Source organism: Rhinolophus sinicus, linkage group LG01, assembly GCF_036562045.2.
Source record: "Rhinolophus sinicus isolate RSC01 linkage group LG01, ASM3656204v1, whole genome shotgun sequence".
Lineage (NCBI taxonomy): Eukaryota > Metazoa > Chordata > Mammalia > Chiroptera > Rhinolophidae > Rhinolophus > Rhinolophus sinicus.
Window position 1 is genome coordinate 118,605,276 of NC_133751.1, and position 23,617 is coordinate 118,628,892.

The 23,617-nt window shown below is 41.0% G+C and overlaps 1 protein-coding gene across 1 annotated transcript in view; it reads right to left on the minus strand.

The window, feature by feature from the left end:
• Window positions 1-23,617, minus strand: part of RALB (RAS like proto-oncogene B) — a 46,406-nt gene that overhangs the window by 9,893 nt on the left and 12,896 nt on the right. Inside the window, exons 2-4 of the mRNA XM_019749095.2 lie at window positions 10,660-10,826; window positions 5,493-5,701; window positions 1,841-2,018 (exon numbers count right to left, since the gene is read on the minus strand). Of these exons, the coding sequence (XP_019604654.1) occupies window positions 1,841-2,018; window positions 5,493-5,701; window positions 10,660-10,773 (501 nt within the window). The 5' untranslated portion in view covers window positions 10,774-10,826. The remainder of the gene's footprint in view (window positions 1-1,840; window positions 2,019-5,492; window positions 5,702-10,659; window positions 10,827-23,617) is intronic.

The following is a 23,617-nucleotide window of genomic DNA, read 5'->3' on the forward strand; positions in this document are numbered from 1 at the left end:
AGAAAGCAAGATCAAGCTTTGTGTGTGGGACTTCATGAGCATTTCCCACCAGCTCAGAACCCAGAAAAGGGCCCCCTCTAAACCTAAGCACCCCCTTTTCTCCAGCCTCTCAGGAAAGCACTCCACCCATAACAGTAACAGTGAAGCGCTTCATATGTTACAGGTTTTTCTTTCTGTTCTAACAGCAAAAGTCAGGAGGAGGGTAATGGAGTGTGTCCAACTTAAAAGACGACAAAGTTGTTCATCGGCTGATCTTATCAACAATCTCCTTTCGTGTACATTGTTTACAAATGAACACAATGCTGCCAGTCATAAGTTTCTGCTGGTTCCTGTTTGGCAGGTCAAGCTGGTCGAGAGGAGGAAGGGGAGATGGCGAGCTACTGTGCAACAGAACCATCCATCAAAAAAATGCAGTTCCACGCCAAGAAGGCCTGCCTGATTTTTTGAAGATGAAATATATGTCTAGATTTCCTGTGTTTTCTACAGCTAGGAAACAACTTGACAGAAAGAGATTTGGAATAGCATAAGAATCAACATAAGAGCTGAGATAATAACACGAAGAAAAAGTGGCTGACGAGTGACTACACATTACACTGCAGACTACAGCTAAACAGATTATGCTGTAGGTGCTGCCAAAGTGTTTCTAAAGTGAACCCCTTCTAATGCAACATGCTATATACCAATGTTCCTTTTGTAGCCTTTCAAGCTAAAGGAAAGCTGCTTATAAACCTCTCCCTCTTTAGGTAAGAGGTAAAGGAGAATTTTTTCGCCATAAGAAAGAGACATGAGACGCTGATTGGAGGATTCAGACGCTGACGCTACATGACACAGAGCAGACATATCCACTGCGTGGCAGCCGAAGAGAAATGGGTTTAGATTTTACAAGAGTATCAATTATGAAGTAAGAGCTGATGAGCAAGGTGAAGGTACAGGGAAAGCCTCATTTTCAGGTTGTCTGTTTTAGCTGTATGACAACTACTTTGAGGCTACATTTTTTCAAAAAAGATCGAACAATCGCAATCACTGATAGGTGGATTTTCAAACTGTCAACGCTCAGCATTATCAACGTCATCCTTTCATCAGCTTCTGAGATTTGAGTGAGAAAGTCCGCTGGGGATTGGTAAGGGAGAGAAAAGAAATCCCTGGAGAGTTGATTCCTGAGGGTAAATACGATGTAGAGACTCAATTCTAGAGACAAAACATGTTGCTCTGCCTGTGGATGATAAGGTGAAAAAAAACAAATCTAACCAATAACTCAATGAGAGAAAAATCAAGACAAGCCGTGTTTCTTTGGGGGACTCCCCAGCAGCAGCCGGCACCCCCAGCCCTGCGCCTGAAGAACCACAAGCTATGGAAGATGAGAGAGCACGGGAGGCTACAGCTAAGTCCTCGCTTAACGTTGTGGCTACTCGTATGTTCTGCGAACCAAACCAATTTTACCACAGGCTAACTGATATAAACAAGAGTTAAGTGCCGATGGCATCTCAGCAACGTTATAACAAAAGGACACTGAAGGAAACTTATTTGAGGACCTGCTATATTTATGTCCATCCTTCCAGCACAGTCTTTACCAACCAAGGACCTCATCTCACCATACTTCCAAGGGCTGTGGTGACATTAAGCATACTCTAACAAGGCTGGTGACAAACTGAAAGGGGTCTGGGTTGTTTTAAATCCGGGGTCAAACCCTCCCAGTGCTTCTCACTATAATGACGTACAGCTGGAAAAATCAGTCCTCCTCTAGTTTCCATAAATGGTTCCCTTAAAACCAAACAGCCCAGGCGTCTGCGTTCTGCTGGTTCTCAAGTCTGTTTCCAAGAAGCACGCGGCGCGCGCCCACCTTGTCCACGTTGGCCCGCGTCTTGGCCGAGGTCTCCACGTACTGCACGCCCCACTCCTCCGCCTTACTCCGCGCCTCCTCCACCGGCACCTGCCTCCGCTCCTCCAAGTCCGACTTGTTTCCCACCACGAGCAATGGAATTTTATCTTCTTCAGCCTTAACACGGAGGATCTGTTCCCTAAGGCGTTACAGCAAAAATAAAGCATCTAAAATGAAAGGCTTTCCAAAGGCAGAAGGAGAACCCGCTGCCCTCGGGACACGTCCCATGGACGCACTCCCCAGATCCTGTCATAAACGAGATAAGGGTTTTCAAAGTCTGATTCTGAGAATGACCTGGCGTGCTTCTCATAAATATAGACTTCTGGGCCCCACAGTAGCCCAAGGGAGTAAGGAAATGTCTGGGTGGGCGCCCAGGTTCTGCATGTCAACAGGGTCCCAGTTTATGCTTAGGCAAAAAAACAAAAAAGCCCCAGGGACCTCTGAGACCAAAACAAGCTGAAAGCAGTATCATCATACATAAAATGCTTAATAGTCCCCTTGAAAAAATGGTATAATTTCTTTGTGAGAATAAAAGCTATGAAATCCATTGTTTTTCATATGGAAGATGGTGTGTGCAGTCTATTAGTATATTTTGAAATCAATTTAGTGTGTCACAACCAGCAACTTTTTTTTGTCACTGAAATAGCATAAAAAAGGAGCATCAGAGGGAACCTCTACTTCTAAAGATAAGTATGGTTTTGTGATACTTCTGTTTCAATTTTATCTAAGTGTGTACACACCTGTCCCCCCTACCCACCCCCACACTGGGGTTTCCATTTAGACACAGTATGTTACAGGCCACAGAATGGTGGGGAACTGTTGTGTTAGACAGTAATTATATTTAATATGCATTATTTTTCTACTACAAAGTGAACCAAAAAAATGAAAGGAAACACTGCAAGGCTTATGGAAAAGTACTTCAAAAGCATCCCCTCTGAAAAAGACATTAAATTTAACCTCTACTAAAAATAATCAGTTCTATAAAGTTATTAATCAAAACCAAATATTTAAAAAAAATTATTCCACTTGCACTATTTTGATCTAGTGGGGACATTTCTACTTCTACATTCAAATACATTCCAAAAAGAGATCCCTTTAAAAATGTATTTGGTGGAGATCGGCACTGATTTTTATGTGATATAGGATAACATTTCATAATAATAAAAATATTAAAAAATTTTTCCATATAGTCAACTGAAGTACCAGATATCAAATATTTTAAGAAAAATGAAAAGAAGAAAAGCCTCTAATTGAAAACTGCCTCTAAGTAGCTTTGCTAGCCCATACATTTCAACAAGGGTCAAAGAGCACGCTATATTCAGAAGTTATGTGATCAACATAAACTATAAACACAAAAACTGGTAGCTTTCTGGCTCACTAGTCTTCCAGAGGCGTGTCAAATCACCTCTTTACTACACACATTGATCCAAACGTGGGAGGACCAAGTTCTGGTCTCTTGTAACAAACCCTTCTCTCTAGTTTATGGAGTATGTCCAGGAAAAGTGTGAAGCTAAGAGTGTATTAACATTTTGTTTTATGTTGGGATCTTTCCATTTGGAAGATAAATACAGAAATGCTCTATTTTAAAACTGCTAACAGGCATAAAGTAAAGTGACTGAGTTTAACCACAAAGGCTCAGATAATCTACCTCCATTCTTCTGATTCCAATGACATGAGAAAGCTGGACAGCGCTGAGACCTGTATCTAAATGTCAGAGTTCAAGTCAGAAGAAGTAACTTCCCTTCCTTTTCCTTCTAAGGATCCCTCTTCTCTCATCACAACCAAAACCCTTCTCCTAAGATGAGATGAGACTCTGTTCCAACTCTATGGGAATGCATATTATCCGTGAGTGTGCGCACGCACATATGTATGCATGCGTGTGCGTGCATGCGTGCGTGTGTGTGTGTGGTGATTTGGAAGGATAGGACAGGGTGGCACCATCTATTTCCTGGAGATGACTCTTCTACGGCCCAACATTTCGTTTATTGGTGAGTCCAACGGCAACAGGAAATGAAGAAGCTCAGGACAGGGCAGAAAGTCAGGCAGTGTCTGCACCTGCCCTGTTTTACCTCAAGGAGACATAAGAACAGGATTATGTAGCTGCAAACACAATTATGAATCCATGGGCTGTACCCACATACAGAAGTCTCTAGGTGTGTCAGAGACATGTAAAAATTACTAGGACGTCTCATAAGGGGTCCTAGTCATTTGACAGATCATCACAGCACACACACTGTGGTTCCAGAGAATTGATACCCCACTTTCAAGTCTCTGCTGGTTTACAGGAGTTCACCCCTTGAGGCCTCTCTGGTTTGTTGCTGCCTCCCTCCAAATCTTAGGGGGATATTTAGCTTCCTCATTTTCACCTTTGGTTGATCACCTTAATTTCTGACAAACTTGCTAAAGAATGAAAAAAAAATTACTGTTTGGTTTTTTTTTTAGTTCCCTGTTAGACTCTAGATCTGGTTCTTAAAATAAAAAGTCGTCTGGACAGATGTTTATAAGGAGGATAGATTAAAAAAGGCAATGGTGTAAGACAAATGAGAAGTTATAGGGTAAAGAGAAAGATATCCTTCCCATTAGAATTCCCATAAGAAGTATGCCTAATGGCTCACTATTTCCTTATAACAAAATAAACTTAAGGTATCTTAACTAGCACATTTTTTTTCTTTTAATATTTATTGGGGAATATTGGGGAACAGTGTGTTTTTTCCCCAGGACGCATCAGCTCCAAGTCAAGTCGTTGTTTTCAATCTAGTTGTGGAGGGCGCAGCTCACTGGCCCATGTGGGAATCGAACCGGCGACCTTGTTGTTATGAGCACTGCGCTCTAACCACTGAGCCAACCAGCCACCCTAAGTAGCACATTTTCAAATGAGTTATAGCAGTGAATATTCCGCTCACTGTGTAAGGACCATGTGACCATGTGAGAAGGCCTGGGGATACGACACAATGAAGGGTGACTACTGTTCCTGCCCTTATGGAATTTATAATTTTAAGCAACATTTCATTTCATTTCACCAACAAACAAATGCATCTTCAGATAAAGAAACAGCATCTCTGATGCTAAATAAACCTTCCCAGAGTCACTAAACTGGTCAAAGGCAGGGCAGAGATTCAAACCCAGATCTGCCTGGTTCTTTCTACCTTATGGTTGCAGCAAATGGTCCCTCTGACTCACATCTTTCACTCTGCTGACAATGTTTCATAAACCTCAAAATAGATCAAACTCATTACTTTTCCAGCAAAATTATAAAAAAGATAAAGATGGTTAACTCTCACCAATCACTGTCTCTCAGGATTTTTATGAAAACAGAACAACAGGTTCTTGACTACACAGAATGGCTTTGTCCTGTTTAGGGGCAACAGATTCTTAAGGTAATTTATAGTCAGAACTATTATAAAAAAGGGAAGTCCAAAGAGATTAAAACAAATGGTGAACTACAATGTGCCAAGATTCAAAAAGCTCCAGAAAATTCTTTAGACAGATTCTTCCTAATCACAAGCTCAACTTTCTACGTACCACGATGCTCAGCCCCAAATTCCTTGGAAGCCAAGTCACAAGAAAGGAAGGCAAAACGCCTGCTGGAGGCTGGAAGCTATTCCCGAAATACCTGAACTCGGCAGTTGCTGTAAACGATTCGTGTTCTGTAATTGAGAACACCAGGAGAAAACCCTCCCCGCTCCGAAAGTAGTTGTCTCGAATGGCTGCATAGTCTTCTTGTCCAGCGGTGTCCAGAATGTCTATCTGGACTTCTTCTCCATCGAGAACTACTTTCTTTCGGTAACTGTCAGCTTTGGTGGGTTCATAGTCTTCCACGAACTGCAGAAATAAACAGCATTATCAGAAATTAATGAAGTTTTAAGGGGAATAAAATCTGCCACAAAAACAAATATCAGCATTTGAGAACTCTGCCTGCTTTGCCAGCTGAGTGGTACGAGGGCCCGAAGTTATCATGCTATGTGTGCGGCACCATGAAATAAAAACAACTCCGTATAGAACACTTCTGTTTACCACTCTCTGTTCTATCATTTTTTATTTTGTTTTTAAACAAGAGCAGATATTCCCATGTTACAGATGAGGGAGCCAAGCACAGAGCAGAAAACTGGGCAATACTGTTGTCAGTAAAAAATTCTAATACAAACACTGGCAAGGGTGCGAAAGAGGAGCTCTTTTTCATAATCAACAGAAGTACACAAGCCATCTGAAAAGTTACTTGGCAAGAGATACAAGAGGTTTAAATAACTATACATGATAAACTCCAAATGGGTCAAAGATTAAGTGTGAAAAATAAAACCCTCAAGTACTAGGAGAAAATGTGGGTGAAATCCCTTTATTACCTTGAAGTAGGGAAGGCCTTTTTAACTATGACTCAAAATCCAGAAGCCATGTAAGAAAAAAATTCATAAAAAAAAGAAACAAAAAGAAAAACTTCTGTTTGGCACAACACATCATAAACAAAGACAAATGATGAACAATGAAAATATTGAAGCCATATTACCAAGAGCGATATACAAACAGTCTCTAGAAACAGGGAAAGTGGAAAAAATGATCAACAATCCACTGGGAAACAATACACAATTCACAGAAAAATAAGTACATATGATGATATGATGTTAAATACATGAAAAGGTGTTCATCCTCACTAATAAAGAAAACAAAAATTGTAACTGCACTGCGATACCGCATTTCACCTACCAGAACAGCAAAAATCCCCAAGTCTGACCACAGACCCTGGGGGAAAGGTACCCTTGTACATCGCTAGAGGGCGTGGGGAACAGCGCAGTCCTCTGACATGACTATGGCAACACCTAATACAACGAGAGATGCACTTGTCCTCTGTCTCAGCCATCCTGCGACTAGGAACCTAATCTACAGAAACACCTGCATGAGAACATACAAGGTTACTCACTGTAGCATTGTGTGTAACAGCAAACGATTAAAAACCACCCAAGCGCCCAGCAATAGGAACCCACATAATGGAATACCATGCAGCTATTAAAAATGAGGAAGAACGTTATGTACTGATATGTAAAGATATCCAAAATATAACAGCCTACTGTTTGTACAAGGAAAGCAGGAAGAATAAAAAATAAGATATATATTACGTATATATACATACATATGTATATATATACACATATACATACATATATATAATGAGCATGTTTTGGCACATATATAAATCCATATATCCATACATATATGTCCATATATCCATACATATATATCCATATATGTATGTATATGGATATATGTATTTATATATGTGCCAAAAAACACCCTGGAAGGAAGGACAAACAAAACAAATTTAAAAGCTGTTAAACAAAAAAACTAAAGTGAAACTAAATGCATGTTAAATGGGTAATGTAGCCACATAGAATTATTTCAAGAGACTTCAAAACAGAAGGTTTTGATAGAATGCATCTCACTAAAAGAGACTAAGGACAAAAAAATTTCCAAGAAATGGTAAACTTCCTTCAGTGCTTGTATTATTTAGTAATAATGATACTAATATTTCAAAGCTATTTTCTTTATATTACATTATACACCAAACAAATAATTACCTTAATGATTCAGAAAAAACTAAATTAATGACAGCAGTGAATGTGCTGTTAAAATTGAATCGGTGCTGGTATATGTAAGTGGATCTCCACATGCATAAGAACAAATTTTGACCCCTACTTCACATCACATACAAAAATTAATTCAAAATGGAACAAAGACCCAATGTAAGTGCAAGAACTATACACTCTTAGAAGAAAACATAGGTGTAAATATTTATGACCTTGGATTTAGCAATGCATTCTTAGATACACCACCAAAAGCAACAACAAAAAAAATACATAAATAGGACTTCATTAAATTTTAAAACTTTCGGGCAGCTGCATAGCTCGGTTGGCTGGAGCCCGAGCTCTTAACAACAAGGTCGCCGGTTCAATTCCCACATGGGATGGTGGGCTGCGCCCCCTGCAACTAAAGACTGAAAACAGCGACTCGACTTGGAGCTGAGCTGTGCCCTCCACAGCTAGATTGAAGGACAATGACTTGGAGCTGAAGAGCCCTGGAAAAACACACTGTTCCCCAATATTCCCCAATAAAATTTAAAACAACAACAATAACAAAAAACAAAACATTTCTTTCTTTAGAAAAAAAGCAAAAAGTTTCTCATTCTACAATACAGCCGGGTATGACTCAGAACATCAAGGTTTCAGTCTGAAGCTTATTCATCTTGGGGCCCATCTTTAAGAAAATACAAAATTACAAATATTGGATAGAAAAGTGAATCTCTAGAAGGAGAAATCAAAATCCATTACACAATTTTTCAGATGGACAAATACTGTGGTGAACACACCCTCAGGTGACCCTCAGTGAGTCATACCCTTGGACGATGCCCTTCCCTTGAATGCAGACAATCCTGTGACCGGCTTCTAACCAACAGAATATGGCAACGGACATGAGATTACCCCATGACTACATTTCCTTATGTGAGAATCTGTCTTGGCTAAGCAGAGACTTTGCTGCTGGCCTTGAAGAAGCAAGCGGCCATGATATGAATACTTCTGGGAGGGTCTGGTAGTGGGACCTGTGGTGGCCTCCAGGAGGTTGGGCCTCCATCCTACATCTGCCAGCAACCGGAGAGCTTAGAAGAGGACCTGAGCCTCAGCTGAGCTCACAGCCACAGCTGACGCCTGACTATAGCCTTGTGAGACCCTGAGCAGGGCACCCAGCTAAGCCATGCCAGGTTCCTGACTCCCGGACACCGCAGAAAACAAATATGCATTGTTTTAAGCAGCTGAATTTGTGGCAATTTGTTATACAGCAATAGAAAATTAACACAAATATCACAAAATCCAGCAAAAATAACATATTTTTATTAATTAACTGCCTGGTATATTAATAAACATACCTCTAGAATACCTTCCTATTTTTTTGTGTGTGCTATACATTCTTTGATTATCTTATCATATGCCAATGATTTTCAAATATTTCCTATAGAGAATAAAAAAAATCATTTAGTTTTTCCTCTAGCCTAGTTGATCCAAGTTTCTTTTTAGTGATAGTTTAGAAAGGTTTTTTTCAGCTTCACAACTACTTGACATTACTAGTAAGGCAAGTTTTAGGACTGTCGTCAAATTTAGGGTATCTCTATTGTGCTTCCCTGTAAGATCTGGAAGGACTTTCCAGTTTCTAGCTCCATTTGTTTCGACCCTTGTTTCTCCTCCACAGCCCACACATCCAGTGCCAGGTGCACTGGCAATGTTCATACCAAGATACACCCCTGACGCTGCACCTCACATCACAATGGCAGGTGAGTCAGCACAGCGCATGGGAGGAATATTCCTGGAAGCCATTCCTACATGGGGCTGGTTAGTAATAGCAACCACAGGTCCAAAGTGACTCCAAACCACAGAAGTAGATACCATTAATCCCCAACACAACGTATCCTTAATTCAACTTCCCTCAGCTAGATGCCAAAAATGCCCATGGCCACTCCAACATCTCCCAACGTAAAGGGAAGTTGGACAGACAGAAAGTCTAGTGGAAAGAGATAATGATCTCAACCAACTGTGGTTCTTTCGCAAATTTTGTAAAGCACATGACCACGTAGAAATATGATGCAAGTGAGAGGCTCTGATGTTTAAGTTCTAATCCGAATACTCTGCCTGTAATAGCAGCGATGGCCATCAAGAACAGACATTCATTGCCACAGGAATCAAGACTCTATTGTCATACTGGACTCAGCACCAGTTACCTTATATACATTGAGTGATGGCAATTTTGGGCTAGGATGGTGCAGTCTTCACCTTGTTGCTGCAGTGAACTAGAGAGAACCTGAGGTCTATCTCTTGAGAAAACGTTGTCTTATGACAACTTAGCTTTCCCTTTTTATTTTTTTTTTAATTAAAATTTATTGGGGTGACAATGGTTAGCAAAATTATACAGGTTTCAAGTGTACAATTTTGCAATACATCACCTATATATAACATTGTGTGCTCACCACCCAGAGTCAGTTCTCCTTCCATCACCATATATTTGATCCCTTTTACCCTCATCTACCACCCCCTCCCCCCTTACCCTCTGGTAACCACTAAACTATTATCTGCATCTATGAGTTTTTGTTTATTTGTTTGTCTTATTACTTTGTTGTTTTCAGTTTTACATCCCACATGAGTGAAGTCATATGGTTCTCGACTTTTTCTGTCTGACTTATTTCACTTAGCATAATAATCTCAAGAGCCATCCTGTTGTCACAAATGGCACCATTTCATCTTTTCTTATGGCAGAGTAGTATTCTGTTGTGTATATATACCACATCTTCTTTATCCAATCATCTATCGAAGGACACTGGTTGTTTCCATGTCTTGGCCACCGTAAACAAAGCTGCAGTGAACATCAGTAGCTCTCCCTTTCAATAGCTCCCCAAATGGACTCTCACAAAGCTAGCTTATCAGACCTGTTCTTTATAAATACTTGTGCAAAGGTCCCTCCCTCCTCTCTTACTCTTGTTAGAAAGACAGTTCAAAGTATAACAATGGAAATAATGCAAGCAAGGGCCCCTCACATCCCAGCCAGAGGTGAAATACTTACCGAAAATCAGCAACCCAGATCTTATGCTGGTTAGACCCCTTATAAAGCTATTCAGAAACCACCTCAGCACAAGTTTGCCCCCTGGTCCTCTATGCACATGGCAGAACGGGCACACGGACACCACTGGAGAAGGGACACTGCTGTAGCAGACTTGAGGACAAAGGCAGCCTGTGCCTGACGTGTCTTACCTCATCATACATGAACTGAAGTGTCAGGGCCGACTTGCCAACCCCTCCACTGCCAACCATGATCACCTTGTGAAGGGCCAAGGAGCTCTGGCTCTTACTTTTGTTTGCAGCCATCCTGCTGGTTTCCTGAGGTTGCGACACACGGACAGAAATACCCAGTTGAAGAGCTGCCAATGACAAAGACAGAAATTTAGGGGTGGTTTGTGGTTTCTACCCAACTGAAATCCATACGCTCCAGAAAATCCCAACCCAGACATTCCAACAGAGAATAGTTCTTCTAGGCTTCAGGCAGCGATAAAGCCCACCAGCGGCTCTGGAAGTCATTCAACCACAGCAGAGCCAGAGCGAAGGCAAGCTGACAGAGGGGACAGGCATCCCACACCTGTGTCATGAGGGCGGGTGGGTGACCGCCTGCCACAAAGATCAATATATCCTCAACATGGCTTCCCCGAGGTGAAGCCACCAAAGAGCTCCGAGCCCGAGTTTCCTACCCCAATCCGGAGTCACCTAGAGCCACAGACAACCTCAAGACTCGGGGACCTCACGCTCTCTGTGTTCTCACTCCAACACCCCCTGTACCTCTCCCTCCGAACACACACCCACTCACACAGCCCTCCATGGGGACGAGGAGGTGATCTGAAAAGGCATAAGTACGTGCATTTTTCATAACGAGTCCCCCCCCCCTTCATGACACACGATATACTTAAAAAAAGAACTATTAATAAATCCTTTACTTCAAGTACAGTTAAAGTGATGAACTGAAATGAGTTCAACTTTTCTGAAATAGCAATCTTATTAGTCAATATCAGTTTAACCTCATCAGAAGTGAGATAAAATGAACAGAACACCCCTGAAAGATAAGGTATTCTGAATAAGTAAATTTAACAGGTACTACCTGGAACTTACTCTAACCCAAATGCCAAGTTTCATTTTAAATAATCTGTATGGGAAAATCTCTTTATTCCACAGAGGAAGGAAAAAGAACACGGGCCTGAGTCCAGTTCTGCCACGTGAGCTGCGTGACCGGAACTAGTTCTTCAGTTTCTCTAAGCCACTTTTCTTATCTGCAAAAACTAGTAAACCACCACCAACCTTACAGGATTTTTCTGAGTATTAATACGAGATAACCTGTGAAACACCTAAGCACAGTGCCTACCACACAGTAGCAACTTAATAAAAGTTGGTTTCCTTCCTATCTAATTTTAAGAGGATTTTTTTTTTCTAATTACAACATGATGAGCTCCTATTTCCTTTACTTCTGACAGAGTCACTTGAAAATACCCCCACTAGAAAAATAAATAAATACACACAGCACACACAAACACACATCACTGGGTAACATAAAACAACATCTTTTTAAATCAGTGGGTCCCATCCTCAGCTGCACAATTGAATCACCTGGGAAGCTCTAAAAACATCCTGATGCCTGAGCCCCACCCCAAAGATGCTGATGAAACTGGTATGGGATGCAGCCTAGGCACCGGGACCTCTGAAAGCTTCCCAGGTGATTACGGTAGACTTCCAAGCTGGAGAACTTCTCTTACACGCACAGCCAAGCTCAGAAGAAAGTACGAAATCCCCGAGCGGGGAGAAGAGAACTCAGAGCAGTAACACTGACGTTTCTGTAGTCCTGGACGGCTGCTCCTCTCAGCGACTTAGGATTTAACAAACACACAGGCTGGGACAAGAGCCCTGTACCAGGCAGGAGTTAGAACTGAGGCCTCTTCTCAGGTGAGACCTTAGAAGCCAAGACCCTGGAAGGAGGACACACCTGCAGGTAAAAAATGGACCAGAAAAACATCTAAAAAAAAAAAATAAAAAAATAAAAAAAAAAAAACATCTGCCACCAACAGGGGAAGATGAGAAAGCCTGTCTGCCTGAGCTCTGAAAATCCGTAACCACAGCACTTGTCCAAAGCCAAGAAATTAACATGGAAAGTAATCCCAGGCTGACCGTAGTGCTGGAGGCAGAGGCAGAGCGCTAAACACAACCTCTCTAGGGGACAACGCGGCAGCTCAGGATTGTCACAGCTAAAGCCCACTAACAGGAGTGGAGGCTTCTAACCTAACAGTGCTAAGAAAATCACCACACGAGAGTCAGCACATCACAAGTAGGACTTCTCAGACAGCGCTTACAAAAGTATTAGCTGATCATTTTTAACCAAGGCAAAATCAAAATGTGAGAAAAATTAATTATCAAAAGACCAGGAGTTGAAGAAGTACTCTGAATGTGTAAAATATCTTTTAAAGTATTTAAAATGAAGAGTAATCTAAAAAGAAAGTAGGAGAGGAAAAACAAACCCATCTTAGTTCACTGGCAGAGGCTCTGAAAATTAGACTTAAGACAGATTAATGAGAAAACAAAGAGAAGGGAAAAGAGAAAAACAAACAGAAGCTTATTAACTTGTGTATCCTGTATACACACAGGAGAACGCAGTGATGAGTAACCAAAGGGGACGGTTAAAAGCTGGGCTTATAAAGCATCTTAACAAAAGAACAGTACATTTTGTGGAGAAGTGACAAGACCAAGGAAAGGGACTGTGCACTTCTAGAGGTGCCAAATTGTGGGAGGGTAAATATATGGGGGAAACTAATGGAAGGTAAGAGCTAGTAAGGTTTGTTGTGTAGCTCCCTCTGGCACCTGCTCTGTACAGATTCGAGTCTAGAGTTGTCTCGCGCAATTAACAATCATCCTGCCCCCTGCCTGGTAGAGAGGGGAGGGCAGAGTTTTTGTCTAGTACTTTCTCAGTTGTCTTTAGCTCCAAATAATCTTTATGCCAAAGTGGCAGATTTAGGGGTGGCGTATTCTGAACCCCTTCAATGGTCAGTAGAAAATTTACAAAATACACAAAACTATTTTTTAAAAAGAAAAAAATCACCTACAATCCTGCCACCCACAGATATTCACTATCAACAGTGTACTTCCTGCCAGTATTTTTACCCATATAGCCCTATATTTAAAATCTGTTTGAGATCATATATATAAAGTTTTTGTGTGTCATTGTTCACGTATTATAGCTGTCCGTCTCATTAAACAGAGCAGACTGAGCATAATTAAACCTTCTCATGATGTAAGGATCATTCATCATCACCACGAAAGTCAGTTATGTGAACGGGCCTTGGGCCCTGAGCGCCGATCGTGTCTGCCTGTCCTTCCCCTTTCACTGGACCATCAGTCACTTGCCTGTCCCAGGCCTTCTTCCCACTCCCCTTTTCTAATTATGTGCTTTTTAATAAGTGTCCTAAGCAATTAACTGCATAATTAAGCACACTTGAATTGTGACTAAAATAGAATAAATGGGATAAGGAGCAGACTCCCCCAAAGGCTTCAGTGTAGGAAGGTGAAACTGCTTTTGGCCTAATTCCTGGTCCACAGCTGTTTCCCACAGAGCTGAGGCTGGTTCATGAGGTTGGAACCCCCAGACCATCGAGTTGTCACACAATTTCTCTGAGGCCGCCTTGCTTCTACGAATTACTGTATTGTATGAAAAGGGAAAAATAATCTTTCAGGTTGGGGAGAACGCTTTTAAACTCGTAATTCTGAGGTATTATTTTCAAAAAACGGAGTCAATTTTCTGGAAGAAACCATAAAAAAACACACTGAAGACTATTCAACAAATTCACAGATATTTTGCCAAAATGTCTGTGCTGAAAGCTCATACACTGAAGTAACCATGGTGGCTATTTCCAACCCGCGTAACTGTTTCAGTCAACCTGACGTCCTGAGGGCAGAAACAGGAGGAAGGCAGAAGTGCCAGCCAAGTGCTCGTCACAGAACCAATCCTGGAAATCGGAAATGCCGTCCTCCAGACTCATTATTGCAGATAACAAACTATTTGTTTAAACTACGGTTAGTCTATTTATCGTTGATGTTTTTGTTCTTACTGGTACCAAATCATTCCTTTACCAAAACAGTCTCTGCACTCAAGATAACTCAGTCTAGAGGTTCAGAGAGATACATTATGTAAATTATTCAGTAAATGACTATCATACAGGGTAAAAGAAAAGTGTGTGGGGGGTGGCACTCTGCAGACACAGAGGGGAGAGGTCTAAATCAGACCAGAAGGTCGGGAAATTTTTCGGGAGCAACATAAGAGCTGAGATTTGAAGGAGTTGCCTAGATAAAGAGAGGAGGAGAAATACAGGAAGAAAAAATCAGTAAGGCTCAGGAAGTTCCTGTTGATGTTTACAATAGATAGGCCTAGCCAATAAATGTGTTCTTAGAAATAATACAACTATCCTTTTTACCCAACCTTTTATTATGAAAAGTCCCAAACTTTCCAAGCTGAAGGAACTACACACACAGTAAATCCATATACTCATCAACTGGATTCTCCAGTTCCCAGTTTGCTCCATTTGCTCCCTCACACCCCCAGCCATCCGGCATCCCTCTAACTACCCATCAGTCCGCCTTAGTTTCTGATGCATTTCTGTGTAAGTTGCAGACATCAGTACACTCCATCCCTGATGTCAGCACAGGCATCCATTATCTCCCAAAGCAATCCTATTCCCCCCACTGCCTTCGCTAACAATTTCAATTTCAAGACTATCTCTAAGGGGCTTGCAAACTTCCTAATGTCCTTACTGAACTATTTGGGTTCACAACTAATACGTGAAACCCACAACACAGACCTTCCGACAAGGGGAATTCAGGCCCACATCCCGACGTGGCTCCCACCTTAGAGTCAGAATTCTTTTCAGGGGACTAGAGAAATAGCAATAGACACCCTTTAATATGTCTCTACCTAACATGAAAGCTCTATAGTTTGATTCATTTTTGTCCAAAGAACATTTAAGCACTACTTTGTGCCAACTGTGGGTCTCTGTCCTTAGAAAACTCAATCTTCTTCAGAAAGACATATAAATAAAGCATTTTAATATAATTTCTCACATGCAATGATAAAGATGGAAGAAGGTATAATGGAAAGTATAACGAAGTCAGGGAAAAATGAATAAGGAAAGGCTTCAATATTGAGTAAGAGTTCACTCAATAGATGGGGATGAGAGAGGGGAGCTTTCTATGCATAACAGAGAGCACGTGCAAAGCAACAAAGGCATGAAACATCATAGGAGGTCCAGGCATCACAGAATACTGAAGCATAAGGTATGGTGGGGAAGTGACTAGGTGATGAGTCTCAAAAGGTAAGGCATGCTCATCTACAAATGGGCCTAAAAACGCCATCTTAAGAAACGTATCCCGGGAGGACCGGGTGGCTCAACTGGTTAGAGCGCGAGCTCTGGGCAACGGGGCTGCCGGTTCGATTCCCACATGGGCCAGCGAGCTGCACCCTCCGCAACTAGATTGAAGTCAATGAGCTGCAGCTCAGCTCCCGGGTGGCCAGATGGCTCAGTTGGTTGGAGCACAGGCTCTCAACCACAAGGTTGACGGTTCGACTCCTCAACTCCTGCAAGGGATGGTGGGCTGTGCCCCTTGAAACTAACAACGGCAACTGGACCTGGAGCTGAGCTGCGCCCTCCACAACTAAGATTGAAAGGATAACAACTTGACTTGGAAAAAGTCCTGGAAGTACACACTGTTCCCCAATAAAGTCCTGTTCCCCTTCCCCAATAAAAAAAGATCTTTAAAAAAAAGAAAAAAGAAAAGAAACGTATCCTAGAGAAAATGGGGAGCCATTGCTGGGTGGGTCCTCCAACTTAGCCTGTAAGGCACTGGATCAACAAGAATAACACATACCCTCCCATACAGAAAAACAGGACACTCTAAGAAAGCTTCATTTAGATGGCTTGGCAGGGAGGCATGAGAGTTGGGAAATGCTTTTTCTATGTCATGTTCTATGACACATTCACACTAGATAAGGCTCTCTACCACTTAGTGTTAATTCAAATACCAGAACATATATTCACTTGAGAAGTAAAATTCTGAAAGCAAATCACAGTACATAAACCATGCAAATGAATGTTAGGAGAAAGGGGGTGGTTCCCATTGAACCTTAGGCTCATAGGCTAATATAGTCATTTAGTCTTTTGTTAAACTTAAGCTAGGAGAAAAGGAGTTGGTAGGTAGAGTCCAAATCTGTATCATAGGGCTGTCAATCAAATGAAAATTTGAAAATAGAGAGGAAAATTTACTTCTCCAGTTCCCCTCATAGAATTCAAGTGTCCTGGGTAATATGGCACACAAAAGCACATGGGAAACTATCAAACACCATACGCATGCTAAGAATTGTTTAGCACTTTTTCTCCAGACAGCATAACTCAAAGGTAGTCTGGATATTATTAATAGCTTATAAACATAATATTGGAGTCTCCCAAAACAATAGCCATGTTTTTAATCCTTTAAATAACAATAAAAAAGGAAGACAATCCTAAATCTGAGGCAATTGAAGCACCACAGTAATTAAGGACCATAATGAAAACAGACCATTGAAAACTTAGGAATTCATGAATCCATACGATGATAAATATTAACTAACAAGGGAGAAGGGAGGGCTCTTGCTTACAATAGAACACCAAAGGCAGACTGATACATGTCGGGGGTGAACCTGAGTTGCAAAAATCAACATTTTGCAACTATCACAGTAAAGATTGGTTCAGGCAAGAATCATTAATAGATGCTAAATCTAATGGGAAGATTTGGATGAAAAACAGGATATCTGATCTTAAAGTGTCTCCATAGATTACTTATGAACCAGAATCTGCATTTTAACAAGTAGGTGAGTGTACTGACACTATTCTGAGCATCAAGGCAAATCCCCATTATTCATACCATTTCCTGTTATGATCCAAATTAGTAATAATTCCATCTAAAATAGGGTCATGAAGGACCCTCCCCCCCAAAACAGCACTCTCAAATATGAAGTAACACAGGAATCTCTGTGATGGATCAGAGAGATTGTGAATGCTGAATAATGAAAAAGTAAAATGCAGTGACGCTGTCTGTTCAGTAGACATCATTTCTATTAGTATTGAAATTCAATATGGATTCTTATCTCTTAGCATCTACCACCAAACTATTAAATAGGTGTGACAAAATAAGCAAACTGAGGGACTATATAAATGAGTGTGCCAGCGTATGTAAGAATATGTGAGTTGACAGCACTTCCCTTCCTGCATTGAATCCCTACATCACTGTCATTTTAATGACAACACAAAGTTGTAGTTATCTGTAAACAATCTCACATGCACTCACTGGACAGAGAGGTGGTATCTTATTCATGTATCTCCAGGGTCTACACATATTAGAGACCTACAAATGCCCAGAGAATGAATAAAGAATGAATGAATGATGAGGGAAGAGTTTTAAGAAATAAAAATGAGGACACATTTTAAACAATTTTCCATAATACATACTATGCCACAAATGTCATCAATGTTCAATTAAGGAAATATTGTCTCCTGAATGTTCCATTGCGAACACAGATTCTAGCAAGTAAACCATTAAAGTAGAAACCCTTCCCAGAGATTCTTTTTGTGGTTTGACAATAAACACTGCTAGCTACAAAAATAATAATTTACACACACACACACACGCTTGGGAGCCAATGTGAAGAGATTGGTCAAAGATGGACAATTAAAGATCAACAAAGATAATAACTGCAATGGATTGAAATGCGTACATCAAATTTGTTCACAATGATACTAAAAAAGCACCTTATTGGTCACTTTTGGAGAACCAGTGAAACAACTCATTATTTAAAAAATAAAGGTAAGTAAAGGGAAAGAATTAAAAATGTATCTTGCTTCTCCTATACAAAGTGTACCATGGGGGGACCAAATAATAAATGAAGCAAAATTTCCCTTTATAAAATATTCTAACAAATCAAGGAATGATGGAATTTGGTCTATCACAATTTTGCAACTTCTCATGAATTAAGAAATCTAGACACTGAGCATCAAGGGCCGCTAACATTACAAAAAAAAACAAAGCCCCCATACAACCTGATAGTATGAGCATCTTGAAAAAGACACATGACCATCAATGATGTCGTGTTGCCAAAAGAACCTTCTAAATCTAACTCCCGAGTGCAGGAGACAGAAGACTATGTTGAACATCACCACAAAGACTCACCATCAACAATATATAAATTGCAGTTAGTTCTATGGATAAGCCACTCAGTTTCTTCAACAAATAAATTGCAAGAAAAAAGAGTGATGGAGAAGAAACCTATAAATTATGAGACCTAAGAGACATATCAACTGATTGAAACATATGGACCTTATTTGAATTCTCATTTAAAAAACCCATTAAGAAAACAAGAGAAATTTGAACATTGACTGGATTTGATAATATTAAGGAATGATTGTTTAAGAAAATTTCAAGTGACTTCATTTAACTTCATTACAAATGAAGTTAAATGACATATAGGATCTGCCTCAAAGTTCTCAAGGCAGAAGAGAGTAGGGATATAGATGAAATAAGATTAGCTATAAATTGGTAATTGTTGAAGCTGACTGATAAGTACAAGTAGTTTACTATACTAGTCTCTGTACTTGGTAGATGTTTGAAAATTTCCACACTAAAGAGTTATAAAAAAAATAATGAAGATAAAAATATAGGTGCCAGGGTCCCACTCTCCTGGAGATTCCAATTTTGGAACCTATGTTCTTAGGCTTTCCAGATGATTCCAGTTCAGACCCAGATTGAAAACCATTCCACTAGACTTTAAGGTCTTTGAGAACAGATTCTGTATTTTGTTAACTGCTGTTTCACCCATTACCTATCACAGAGCACATACCATTTTCTGAGCTTAATTCTGTAAGTAGAAGAATGGAATCATGAATCTAACTTCAAACAGAATTCTCGTTTTCTATTAACTACTGGTTGACAGTCTCAAACAGTTAACATTATGCTACCACCTTTGTTTTTACAAAGGCCATGATACATTGCTATGCTAAAAAAAACAACTGATTCACTTTTCAGTTTGATTCAAAATTATATTTGTGAGTGTTCCAGTATCTAGATGGAGACGACGAAGTATCATCACTCAACTTTCTGATGTCATCCCAGAGATAGTCTCCTTATTTTTCATTCAGCCCATCAAGTGAATGCTTTCCTCTTCATATTTACCTCCTAACTAGAGAAATTATTCATCATACAGCCTTCTATTTATCTTCTGTTCTTCAAATTCAAGTACAATCATTTCCATATATTCACTCTACAGTTTTAAAGTCTTCAGAAATAGGGAAGCCCTAAGTAAATTAGAAAGAAGTTTTTTTAAAAATTGTTTGTTTTGGAAAAGAGTACAACTTTACTAAAGATACGATAAAATAATGAAGATTTAAAATGATACGCTCAGGGCAGCCAGATGGCTCAGTTGGTTAGAGCGCGAGCTCTGAACAACAGGGTTGCTGGTTCTATTCCCTCATGGGCCAGTGAGCTGCGCTCTCCACAACTAGACTGAAGACAAGGAGCTGCCACTGAGCTGCCAGAGGGGTGGCCGGATGGCTCAGTGGTTGGAGCACGAGCTCTTGGTGACAGGGTTGCCGGTTCAATTCCCACATGGGATGGTGGGCTGCACCCTCCACAACTAGATTGAAGGACAACGACTTGGAGCTGATAGGCCCTGGAGAGACACACTGTTCCCCAATATTCCCCAATAAAAAAAATAATTTAAAAAAATGATATGCTCACTTCAAGTAATGAAATAAATTCGAAGAAAAAAATGATTCTGATTTGAAAATGCATTCCTAGATTTTCAAAATTCAGAGCAGAACAGAAACTCTAGAAACCAGGAAACAAGTTTTTAAAATACTTTATGAAATTCTATCAATTCTTAAAATTTTAATTTTTACTAACTCAGGTTTGGAAGATTGTTGGAACATTTGTAGCAACTTTTGGCAATCCTAGCTTAAATCATCCATAAAGGCAAATGAATAAGGCATGTTACACTGTAAGTTCCAACAGAAATGCTTATTTTTTATGAATACACTCACAGGACCTATTATTTTAGTTTCTGAAGGACAGTCCAGCTGCCAGTCTTTACACTGAGAAAAACAGTACAGATCGCTCCATCTTCTCTTAACAAAACCTAGAAACTCAAGTCAGGCCAATTTCTTTAAAGATTTGCTTAAACGCTCCAAATCTTCCAATTATGTGGCAGGAGAAAGTATGGCAAAATTCCATATCTCCATCTCCAGATTTAGTGTTGTCAAACCATACTTCCATCGACCCTATGAAAGAATGGGTATATAATTTCATATAGTGTTTTACTTTTTGCCATAAGTCACTAAAGCTTCTCTAAGTCCTCCCAACACTCCTCCAAAATAAAAAATAAAAATTAAGAAAACAGAGGATTACTTAAATTAATAGCACATTAAGAACAACAACAGGCCCTTTTGGCAAAAGTGCATCTGATAAGAATGACTTTGAAAAAAAAAGATTTCACTAAATAACACACAGTTTTCTCTAAATATGCAGTTTACGGTACTGTGCCTGGCATCCCTTTTTAAGAAACTGCTTCCTTCCACCATCTTCATGGTTATTACAGCCGAGGATGGGGGAAGATAAGGTGTGCCAGGTTAGTATGGGAGAAACTGACTTGTCCCAAGGAGGGCACTGAACTCAGCCAGGGTGTAGGTATGAGAGGAGCGGGCTGGGTCCCACCATGTGGGCTGCGGCTGGGAGAGGGGGCCCCCACCCAGAAGTGAGAGGGCCAGGACTGCTGGTCCTTCCTACAGCGCATGCCCCACCGACAGGAAGGGCAGCTCCTCAGCACCAGCTGAATGCGGGGATTTAGAAATGTCAGACTTCTGATTTTTTAAGAGACAACAGGAATTTGGATTTTTATGTGAAATCTCCCTTTTAAATGTTAATACTAAATCAATTTTTAAAAGCACTGTGAGCAAACAAAGCATGTCTACAGGCCACTCATTTTAACAAATTGGTGGCTATGTTTTTTGCCAAGTGGTAAAAGCTGATCTACAGCCAAAAAGAAAGACAGAGCCAGCGCGTGGAGAGAAACACTGCGACAGGCTTGGCAGCATTCGGGGTGCTGTTCCAGCTGCTCCTGAGTCCCGGCCGCATCCCCGGCCCCTTCCTTGGCTTGGTCTTTTATTTCTCCTCTGAGTCGATGACATACACTGGTATCCTCCCAATGAATCCCCCTTTGTGGTGTGAGCTCATTTACTTCATGTTTCTATCACTTCCAACCAAGGGAGTCCCAAATGACTGTACTTAAGGCTCTGAAAGTATCATATACCTACAGCTCAAGTCCAGAGAATCAGGCTCAGGCAGGGCCGGAGGGGGATGGGGGGAATATAATGACACAAAAATATGTCCTTCTGAATGAACACAGCACGAACTCTACCTATAGCCAACTCCAGCTAAATTCAAATATTCTGCCCCCTTGGATGGCCAGGACTCTTGTCCACAACCCCAATTCAAAGTAGCTTAAGCAAAAAAGTAATTTATTGGCTCACATATCCACATGTCCAGGAATAAACTTACTTCAGGGGCTCAAATGACGTCCCCAGAATGCCACTTTCTCTCCCTCCTGCAGTCTCCACCTCCCAAACCTCCTGGCCTGCTCCTCTTCCCCACGCCACTGCCTCCTCCCAACGCCACGCCTTTTCACAGTCAACATTCACCAACTTAATTCCTTCTCCTGGAGCTTTTGTCTTAAACATCACTTCTTCAGAGAGGCCTTCCTGGATCTCCATACCTCAGTGGGCCCCCTCTCTACCATCCTCCATTTCAGCCCCTTGGCTTCACTCACTGCTCTGATGACAGAGTACAATTCCTTTCTTTTTCTGCTTTTCCCGTTTCTTCCCCTACAATTAAAGCTCCGCGAGGGCGGCCTCCAGGTCTGCCTTTTCCCTCTTACACCCTTACACTGCAGGAGTACTTCCCTATGTTGTCATATAAATCATGCTGCAACCTAAATAACATAAATTTCATCCAAACTATGGTCATCATAAAATCCAGTGTACAGTGTAAATTTAACACCCGAATTCATGCATATCTTATTCCCATTACCTCTGGCCCGAAGCATACAAAGTTGAAGCCACTATTTTCTTATTTCAAAAGCAACATTTAACATATGGATAACTTTAATTTGTATTTTTTAAGCTTTGAAAATTGTCATTAAAGAATTTGAATCTAAGATTATTCAAATATGTATTTGAACTTATTATGAGGTTGTCATCATTAGCTGTGACACAGGCCCTTAGATGACCGGATCATCAAGCAAAGTAAGTTTATTTACGAAACAAGTCTCAGAGTGAACAAAAAACTGTAGCCTCAGTGGTTTGGTATTTCAATACTATATGCCAAGTGCCTACAGTTACACCAGATATTCATGAAAAATTAGCGCAACCTAGTTTTTACAAGAATCTCATCATTTCGGCCACTGACTTAACTAAGGATTTCTGATCATTTGATTGTTATTCAATTGGCAGGAATTTTTCTGACTGACCATCTCTTATATGACTGCTCTCTCAGAAAGGAGTACAGGCCCTTGCAGTGGAGAGCCGAATTTCAATTGCTAAGCGATAGGAAAACACAAAAGTGGCTGGAGGCCCTCAGCTACCGGTCCTGCTGGCCTCCCAGCGAAGAATCTCTAGCAGTCAGCTAACAACCTTTAACAGACACAAACTCAGTAGGGCTGCTGCTGGATCTCTGGTTAAATCTTTCTATTAAATGAGGATACTTGGGGGCCAGCCCAGTGGCTCAGGGGGTTGGAGCACCATGCTCCTATCACTGAGGTCGCCAGTTCGAGTCCCACATGAGCCAGTGAGCTCTCCCTGGAGCTGGGCTGCCGTGTGCAGCAGGAGGTTGGCGCGGGCTCCTGTGGGCTGCTGTGTGCTGCCGTGGGCTACCGTGTGCCACCATGAGTGGCCGGCAGCCGGCGAGAGCTGCCGTGAGCTCCTGTGAGCGGTCAACCGATGATGGGCAACCGACTGCCTCAGCCGGGGGGAGCACAAGGCTCATAATCCCAGCATGGGCCAGGGAGCTGTGTCCTACACAACTAGACTGAGAAACAACGGCTTGAACCGGAGTG